The 9751-nt window shown below is 35.4% G+C and overlaps 1 protein-coding gene across 2 annotated transcripts; it reads left to right on the top strand.

The window, feature by feature from the left end:
• Positions 1-1569: 1569 nt before the first annotated feature.
• LOC136229186 (uncharacterized) lies at positions 1570-8173 on the top strand. Of its 2 annotated transcripts, none has more exons than XM_066017786.1 (9): positions 1570-1866; positions 2799-3521; positions 3683-4719; positions 4820-5078; positions 5172-5381; positions 5687-5860; positions 6678-6851; positions 7085-7198; positions 7666-8173. In XM_066017786.1, the coding sequence occupies exons 2-9, from the start codon at positions 2838-2840 to the stop codon at positions 7993-7995; spliced, it is 2982 nt and encodes a 993-aa protein (XP_065873858.1). In that variant the 5' UTR covers positions 1570-1866; positions 2799-2837; the 3' UTR covers positions 7996-8173. The 2 variants fall into 2 exon arrangements, with proteins under 2 accessions (XP_065873858.1, XP_065873857.1); XM_066017785.1 differs by having other exon boundaries at positions 2776-3521.
• Positions 8174-9751: the final 1578 nt, after the last annotated feature.

The raw sequence follows: 9751 nt of genomic DNA, 5'->3' as shown, positions 1-9751 counted from the left end.
TTTTTTTGTCAAACTCGTACAAAATACAATATATTTTTAATTTTTTTTTAAAAAAATTTCACTTTTAATCATATGTTTGTGATCGGTTAATAATGAGTGATAAGATGACACATATGTAATGTAACATCCCGGTCCAATACCATCTAGATATTGTCCGCTCTGGCCCAAATCCAACACATTGGGCCTTACGACTTTAAAACTCGTCTGCATGTATTAGATTCATATCTTACTAATAAGCCTCAATCACTCCTTCTCCATTTCCGATGTGGGATTCAGCTCATTCTTGCCCCCATCGTCATCCCTTAGGGATTCTTGCCCCCATCGTCATCCCTTAGGGCCGCTCCTTGCTCAGGCCTTCTATCTCGACGTCACCCACTCTGGACCGGGTCATTACAGGCCCACCAGTTTCCGCTTGGTTCATCCCTGAACCACACATCGTATGTGGAGAGTCGGCTCTAATACCAATTGTAACATCCCGGTCCAATACCATGCAGATATTGTCCGCTCTAGCCCAAATCCAATACATTGGGCCTCACAGCTTTAAAACGCGTCTGCATGTATTGGATTCATATCTTACTAATAAGCCCCTATCACTCCCTCTACGTTTCAGATGTGGGATTCAGTTCACTCCTGCCCCCATCGACATCCCTTAGGGCCGCTCCTTGCTCATTCCTTCTACCCCGACGCCAGCCACTCCGGACCGGGTCGTTACATGTAAAGTGTAGATGTCAAGATTCATGACCGAGAAGACAACTTGATAAATAATTTCTCCAATTGACCCAACTTGTCAACGTTAGGGGTAAAATTGCTCTTGGCTATCAATATTAAGGATAAAATCGCATCATTTTATATGTTAGGAGTAAAATTGTCCCTGAGTTTAAACGTTAAGCGTATTTTTACACCTTATCCCTAAAATGTTTATACACGGAGATTAAATAAGTTTTTTTCGGTTAATTACAAATAACTACAATGTGGTTTGATCGATTTGCAGACCGGTACTTGTGGTATTTTTTTTTCAAACACAACCACGTGGTTGCAAATTTTTACATGTTTTTTTTTTATTTTACCAAATTTGGTCAGTAACGACCTCAAAATGAAATTTTTCAAGAATTAAAGTTGTTTACTATCATATTTATCATGAAATCATATTTTTAATTTTTCAAAATCATCATTTTTAGAGTTTTCTCTCTCCAAACATTATATTTCTGTCTTGTAAAAAACACTACCTAAATGACATCAAACCTAAAAGTTGAAGAATTAATTCCTAAAAAATTTCATTTCGATATACTTATCGACCAAATTCTAACAAAGTGAACTCAAATGCAAAATTTTACAAATCACAGGGTTGCGTTTGTAAAAAAATACCATAAATACTGATCTGCAAATTAGCTAAACCACATGGTAATTATTGGTAATTAACCATTTTTTTCAATAATTAATAAATTTTTAACTTATTATCCATTTGTTTTATCAAAAAAAGAAAAACTTATTATCCATTTGAAAAAGAAAAAAAAAACACAGAGGAAAATTATCTTTCAACACGGTTTTGGCTGTTTGTAGTGGCGGCCTTTTTCTAACTTTGGGGTTAAATGGAAGAGAACATCTTCGCTTCCATTAATGATTTATCTTCGTTTTTCCGTTTTTAAAGAAGTTCATAAGCGACTTTCCCACCTTATTATATTCACCAACTCCAATTGAAAACGATGGAAAATCAAACCTCAACTCTCTATCAGTAACTGCACATTAAGTAATTATTACTTTTCTTAGCTTAGCTTTTCAATTATTTCTTCTATCATCTCTTTTTCTGATTCCTTTCCACCGATTCAAGTGACCCAGTTCACTCAATTTCCATTTGATTCGACAAAGGTACAATCGTTGCTCTTTTATTTCTTCTTCAAGGATTGCATTGCATTGCATTGATTTGGGGAGGTTTTGAATTAATTTTATCTGGATCTGATATTTTGTAGAATATGATTATTATTATTTTAATGCTTTGATGAAGTGTATGCCTTGGTTTGTCTCTTCTGCACTTTTCTTTGGATTCTCTTCTCTCTACTTATGACTAAATCACTCTTCTGTGCTGTAGTATTTGTTTTGATCTTAACTTAGCTTTCTTTAAATTAATTAACAATTATATGATAAGCTGAAATGTTCTAATGTTCTAATCAACAATTATATTTCAATTGGTTATTTGAACTCTTGTGGTCCTCTTTGGGGATAATGATTTTTAATGGTTTAAGATTGGGTATAATGTAGTTTTTGTATTGTTTAAAGTTAATGTAAAGCATGAATCATGAATGGGAGCAATCATGCTAAAAAATTATTGCTACTTGGTGAGCACAAACATATTAGGGTGTCAAAACGGGTTGTCGTGTCATAATGTGTTATATGATCTATATATTTCATATGATTAGGGCGTCAATACGGATGGTTGTGTTATAAGGTGTTATGTGATCTACATATTAATCATATGATATAAATGTAACAAGAATGATAATCGTGTGAAACGGGTTTTCTTTATGAAGTCCTAACTCTCTCTTTCTTTCTTCTGTTCTTTCTTATATAACTTATAAGCAAACCTTTACCTTTTTTTCCTATTTTTGTTAATTGAACTTCATATTACAGTCTTATGTTGAATTGTACTTATGTTCTCCATAATAATTCAAGCTCTCTTTGTTTCTTTTGTGATTTTCTGCTTTGTTATGCACATTTAACATTGACATGAACTGTTGTTTTCTGCATTGACTTCTAATTTATGAAATTTGACCATTGTAGACCGATCTTCATCGGTTGTTCAGATCCAGCAAGAGGAGAAACACTGAGATTTTTCAGGAAAAATGGTTCTCGGGTTGAGATCAAAGAACCGAAAGGGTAATTCAGTAGAGGTTGTTTACCTCATTCATATACAGGAAATCAAGCCTTGGCCCCCATCTCAGTCTCTGAAATCTGCAGAATCTCTATTGCTTCAATGGGAGAATGGAGATCAGAGTTCAGGATCTTTCACTTCCAATGTCAAAGATGGGAAAATAGAATTCGGCGAATCGTTCAAGCTTCCAGTTACATTATATAAGGAATCATCCAGAAAAGGAACTTCTCGCGAAACTTTCCAGAAGAACTACCTGGAGTTTAGCTTGTGTGAACCTCGAAAGGACAGAGCAATGAAAGGTCAACTACTCGGTTCAGCAGTTATAAACCTTGCAGATTATGGAATAATCAAAGAGAACATAACCCTAAGCTGTCCAATCAACTGCAAGAAGAGTTCGAAGAGTATGTCGCAGCCGGTTCTTTATGTTAATGTTCAACCGTTTGATAGAGAGAACACTAGTTTGTCTAAGGAAGTGTCACTGGACAAGGACGGAAGTGAATCAGTTTCAGAAGTCACAAATGAAAATGATGACGAAAATGAGATTGCCTCGTTCACTGATGATGATATTGATGATAATGTTTCTTCACATTCATCTAAGACTGTTTCCTCTTATGCTTTGGAGTCCACTAGAGGTTCACCAGGACAAGATGAAAAGGTACACTTTGTAGCTAATGCCCATATCATTTTCGGTGCTTTAATGAATCATGTCTGAGCATTTTTTCAATGGAGATCATTAAGATTTGACAACTTGTTTTGTTTGCATGATGTTTTGCAATTTCTTTTAGATGGTAATGGTGAGTTGCCCTTGAACTGCAGATTTTACCAGTTTCAGCAAACAGTGAAATAAAGAGGGTCAATGGAGACCCAACCTTGCCCTCGTCTGTACCATCATCTGACTTGCAGAATTCCGTAGATGATCATGTACCCAAAGTTATGGCATCAGATTATTATGGTCAAGTGAACAAGAACTCGGACCATGTATATCTTGAACTGTCTCCAACCAATGCTAATAGAAAAAATGGGAAGGATGACAAGTCTGAACCGAAGACAGCTGCAACTAGTAATTTAGACGTAAAAAAGGAGCAGAAAGACAACGGAAAGCACGAGGAGTTCATGTTGGATGAGAAACACACTTTAGAAGACGAACAATTAATCGATAAATTACCGCAGGAAGCTGTGGGAAGGCAAGTCCAATTGAGGAGTAATACCCTTGCATCGAACAGAATGGCAAACGGAGTGCAAGGCAATACACGCAGAGATAAACTAAAACAGTTGAAGTCTGTTCAATTGCAGTTTAATGTAGCTGAAAATGAGGAGCCTATCAACAATATCCAGATCATGAAGAAGACGAAAAAAATCGATATTACTGAAAATGTTCATAAAGGCGGGCCGAATTATGTGCCAAATGGAAGACAAAAAACTACCAATAACCAATCTGAAAACAAAGTCCAGTTGAAATCTGAAGTTGAAATAAGCTCAGCTTCTGCAAACAAGATCCAGAACATGGAAAAGGCAAATGAAATTGACATTCATAAAGTCGGTGGGAGTAGTGCTCAGTATGAAGAAGCAAAAAAACCGAGCAGCTTTTCTGGAAGCAAAGTTGAATTGGGGAGCAAAGTTGGAATGCTCGAGGAAGAATTGATGGAAGCTGCTGTTGTTGAGGTTGGACTTTATTCAGTTGTTGCTGAGCATGGAAGTTCAACAAACAAAGTTCATGCACCGGCTAGACGCCTGTCGAGATTCTATCTTCATGTTTGCAAGGGGAGATCTCCGGTTAAGAGTGCAAGTGCAGCTAGAACTATCATCTCAGGATTAGTATTGGTTTCTAAAGCATGTGGAAATGATGTAACAAGGTATGTATTATGTAATATTACCTACTTTATCTAACTACACAAAGAAAGGCCTGCAATATAATTGCAATGTTTACTGGACAACTTCGTGTTCTTCAATCAGGCTAACTTTCTGGCTGTCAAATTCAATTGTGCTGAGAGCAATAGTAAGCCAAGTTGTTGAGAAATTCCAATTTGCAGCTGGGCAATCCGTCGAAGAAAATGTTGGGCGAAAGAGCAGGAATAAGTCCTCTACTTATGGGGACAATGGAACTAGTAAAACAAGTTCTGATGATTGGGAGGAACCCCAAACATTTATATTGGCATTAGAAAGAGTTGAAGCTTGGATTTTCTCTCGAATTGTTGAGTCAGTTTGGTGGCAGGTCAGATATCAATTCTTTATGGAGTTGATTTCCTTGCTATAGAAACCTTTGCACAGAATGTACTTGCATAATTTTTGTTTATATGAATTGCAGACTTTGACACCATATATGCAGTCGACAGCGATAAAGGGAGGCTCAAGCTCAAAGAAGATCCACACAAGGAAGTACGGATTGGGTGACCAAGAACAGGGGAATTTTGCTATTGATCTATGGAAGAAGGCCTTCAGGGATGCATGCGAAAGGCTTTGCCCTATTCGAGCTTGTGGCCATGAATGTGGTTGCTTGCCTGTACTTTCTAGATTGGTATGTCTTATGTATTAAATTCCCTTCCGAAATATGTATAACAGAGTAAAATCTCCTTATTTTGTTGGTAATTTCTTTTCATTGGAAGTTGTCTATCCTTTTCACTATGCTTGATCTAATGTGTTAATCTGAATGACTAAAACAGTACGGTAATGGTTTTAGATACTTGTATGAATGTTACTACTGTTCTCTGGTCTGCTTTTTCTTACCTTCAAACATTGCCAACCATGTTCCTAACATCATGTGAATCTTAGTATTTGAACTATTTTCCTGTAAGGTAATCCCTTTCTTAGTTCTATTTCTAGGTGATGGAGCAGTTGGTGCACAGATTAGATGTAGCCATGTTCAATGCGATTCTTCGTGAATCAGCTGACGAGATGCCAACTGATCCTGTGTCTGACCCCATTAGTGACCCAAAGGTTCTTCCAATACCAGCTGGAAAATCAAGCTTTGGTGCTGGTGCACAACTAAAAAATGCTGTGAGTAATAGATAATTGTTCTCTCAGGCAATTTACATTTTTTCAATTGGTTTTTATGTGAATAATTGTTATCTCCCTTGAATTTCTGAAGACATTTTAAGGAAACCACTGCTGAATTGGTCAAATGAATTAGTTCTTCGTAGTCAATTATATAGATTATTTCTGAGATTAGAAAGTAAGACAACACATCATCTATCACTTGTAAACTTGTGACAACAAAGTATGAACAGACCAGTTATCTTGGTTTCTCTTAGTGCACGTTCAGTTCTCCTTTTAGTAGCTCCTTTTTGTTGTTTTACTCCAACCAGTAGGTATAGGGTGTTTAGCGTTGTAAATGAGCTGAGCCGCTAGGCTTTCGGCTCGATTTATAAACAAGTTGAGTTTGAGCATGACGAAACTTGGCTTGAAAGCTCGCGAGCAGGCTCGGTTATAGGTCCATGAACAAGTTTATGAAGAAGCTCGGTTATAGGTCTATGAACAAGTTCATGAACAAGCTCGATTATAATATTCATGAGCGAGCTTGGTTCGATTACTATTTAATAATAGTATTTTTATAAAGAGATAAATGTAAAACAATGTAGTTTTGTGTAAACTTTAGTTCTATAGGTTTCAAAACAATTTTCTAAGAGCATGAGCAGACCAAAGCTCGGCTCGGCTCGGCTCGATTACAGTACAACCATAAGTGTTTGGTTAAAATTGAGAAAAAGCTGCTTATAACTATTTTAGAAGGAAAATCAGGTAATATGTACCGGCTACCAACAACAACAAACAGTAAATAAAACAGGCCTTAAATCTAAGCATTTTTCCTCTCAAACAGGTAGGAAACTGGTCCAGATGGCTCACAGATTTATTTGGGATTGATGATGAAGAACCTGAGAGCAACAGTCTAGAGCGTGAGAATTCATTCAAGGCTTTCCACCTTCTTCATGCATTGAGTGATCTCATGATGCTTCCATTTGATATGCTTGCAGATAGATCCACAAGAAAAGAGGTAAGTTTTATGGATTATGGTGTCATAATCGTGGTATGTGATCTATATATTCCACATGACTATATATGATATAAATGCAACAAAAATAAAAAAAAAAGTATGTCAAACAGATCTTGCCAAGCGGATCTGTCTCTGTAAATCGTGTTGTTGTGTCAGAAATCAATATCCCTATTCATAACCTTTCCCCATGACAAAAATTTCCTTGTTCTGAGATCAAATTTTATTATTTGCAGGTATGTCCGGCATTTGGTGCCCAAATTATTGAGAGGGTTCTTAGCAGCTTTGTCCCTGATGAATTCAATCCAGACCCTATCCCAGATTCAGTTTTTGATTCCCTGGATTCTGAGGTTAGTTTAGTTGTATCTTCATTTGGATAAAGGGTCAATTTGGTCATTTAACTTAGCTCGCTATATCAATTCGGCCCAAAATGACTTTGGTTATAAAATTCGGTTCACAACATGGCATTTTTTTTTTTTTATCAAATTAGTCCAAACGTGACACGTGTTATCATATAATTTGTGGTTATTTGGCATGTGTCATTTTGGAGTAATTTGACAAAAAAAATGCCAAGTTGGAGGACCAAAATTGATACTCAAAAGTCGGGTAAATTACACCTATCGCCACTAAACTTTACTCACGGTACTGTCACCAAACTTCAAAACGTAACATATAATAAAAGTCACTTTACATTTTGTAACATTATGACCACTAAACTTCAATTAACGCCAACGTTTTTATTAACAAACTCCTTGTTGCAACTAACAAAGATAACTTGCAAGAAATGCAGTGCATAATTCCCCTTTCTTGATTTTAGGATCTTCCTGAAGATGGAAAGGAATCTATCACAAGCATTCCGTGTACTGCAGCTCCAACGATCTACACACCGCCTTCTACAGCTTCGCTGAGGAACATGATCGGAGAGGTTGAAAATGAGTCTTCGCAGATAAGTGGATCAGCATTGCTTAGAAAATCATACACAAGTGATGATGAACTTGATGAGATCGATTCGCCTATGAGCTCGATCATCATTGACAATTCGAGGGTTTCTCCCACTTCACCGGCTTCCAATTGGATGCCAAAGGGTAATGGAGGCCGGAAAGTTGTTCGATATCAACTCCTCCGGCAGGTGTGGAAGGAGGGTTAATGGCCTTGTTTCATTTGATTTTCTCGTTGCTTGTTACTTGTATATAGAAACATTGTAACATTAAAAGCCTGGTTTTTTTCCATTAAAGTTTTGATATGTAAATTTTGATGTTACAGAAGTTGAAAAAGAGATGTATTTTTCCAATGAGAATTACTATGATGATATGTTTTTTTGTTAATTTAGAGGTTATGTTTGGGGTAATGAGAATTACTACGTAGTTTTGGTTCACAATGGAATTTTCACAATAACACTATTTCCGATGAAAAAATCGGGTTGTTAAATCAGTTTACCGATTTTTGGTCGTCTAGACGGATTTAGACGGTCCTTTTAAAAAATTCGGCCCTTTAATTTTTTTTTTGTCAATTTTAAATAAAATAGTAAAATCTAAAACTAAAGAAAACCTAAAACTATTAATTGTTATTTTTTAAGGATATTAATATTTTTTTTTTGCAGCATTTTATTATTAATGTTATTTTGTTGACATATTTTTGTTTTTTCTAAAGATATTAATATAACAAGTAGCTATATATATATATATATATATAGAGGAGGGCTCTTGTGAGAACCCTTTCTTAGGTGAGGACACTTGCTTAGGTGAGAACCACCTAAAACTACGTAGTTTTGAGTCTCAAATGGTAATAAAAGTTCAATTTGTCTCAATAAAATTATTTTAAGTTTGTTTTTGTCCCAATGAAATCACTTCGAATGTTTTCAAGTTATCTTTTCGCCGGAATTGCTGAAGTGGGTATCTCAGCTTCAAGTCAGCGCCACCCGGCATAGTGAAAAAATTCAACTGCTAATTTTAATTGACAGTTCATATGCCACGTGGGTTAATTTGATCTGTGGTTAAATTTTTTATTGACAACTCTTATTTACTTGAGTTAATTTGTGGTTAATTTTTTTTTTTTTTACTATTCCACTTGGTGCTAAGACACGTGATTAGACGTCACGTGATCAATTCCGACAAAAAAATGACCAAAAAACGTCCAAAGTAATTTTATTAGAACAAAAACAAACTTAAGTGATTTTATTAAGACAGATTTTGTAACATTTTGGACACATTGTCCAAACTTTATGATTATCAGTGCTAATTACCCGTTGTATTTGGTTTAGCTGTTATTGGATATTGTTTGTTGTTGTTGGAGATAATTATTTGTTGTAGTTAATGTTTTAAAAATTGGTTCACAATGGAATTTTCACAATAACACTATTTCCGATGAAAAAATCGGGTTGTGTAAATCAGTTTACCGATTTTTGGTCGTCTAGACGGATTTAGACGATCCTTTTAAAAAATTCGGCCCTTTAATTTTTTTTTTGTCAATTTTAAATAAAATAGTAAAATCTAAAACTAAAGAAAACCTAAAACTATTAATTGTTATTTTTTAAGGATATTAATATATTTTTTTTTGCAGCATTTTATTATTAATGTTATTTTGTTGACATATTTTTGTTTTTTCTAAAGATATTAATATAACAAGTAGTTATATATATATATATATATAGAGAGAGAGGAGGGCTCTTGTGAGAACCTTTCTTAGGTGAGGACACTTGCTTAGGTGAGAACCGTCAATGGGGGTTTGAACCTTAGACCCTTTGTTTACACTCCTTATTACTTACCACTGAGCTAATAAATTTTCTTATGTGTTATGTCGCGCGCTGATTAATATACCACTGCACTTCTAGCTTCTATTGTTTAATATTTGACGCATGCACTTATTAATATCGATTAAATGTGCATTATAATGAATTATTAATA

This window comes from Euphorbia lathyris, chromosome 5, assembly GCF_963576675.1.
Source record: "Euphorbia lathyris chromosome 5, ddEupLath1.1, whole genome shotgun sequence".
Taxonomy (NCBI): domain Eukaryota; kingdom Viridiplantae; phylum Streptophyta; class Magnoliopsida; order Malpighiales; family Euphorbiaceae; genus Euphorbia; species Euphorbia lathyris.
Note: the sequence above shows the minus strand (reverse complement) of the source record. Positions and strands in the feature narration are given on the sequence as shown.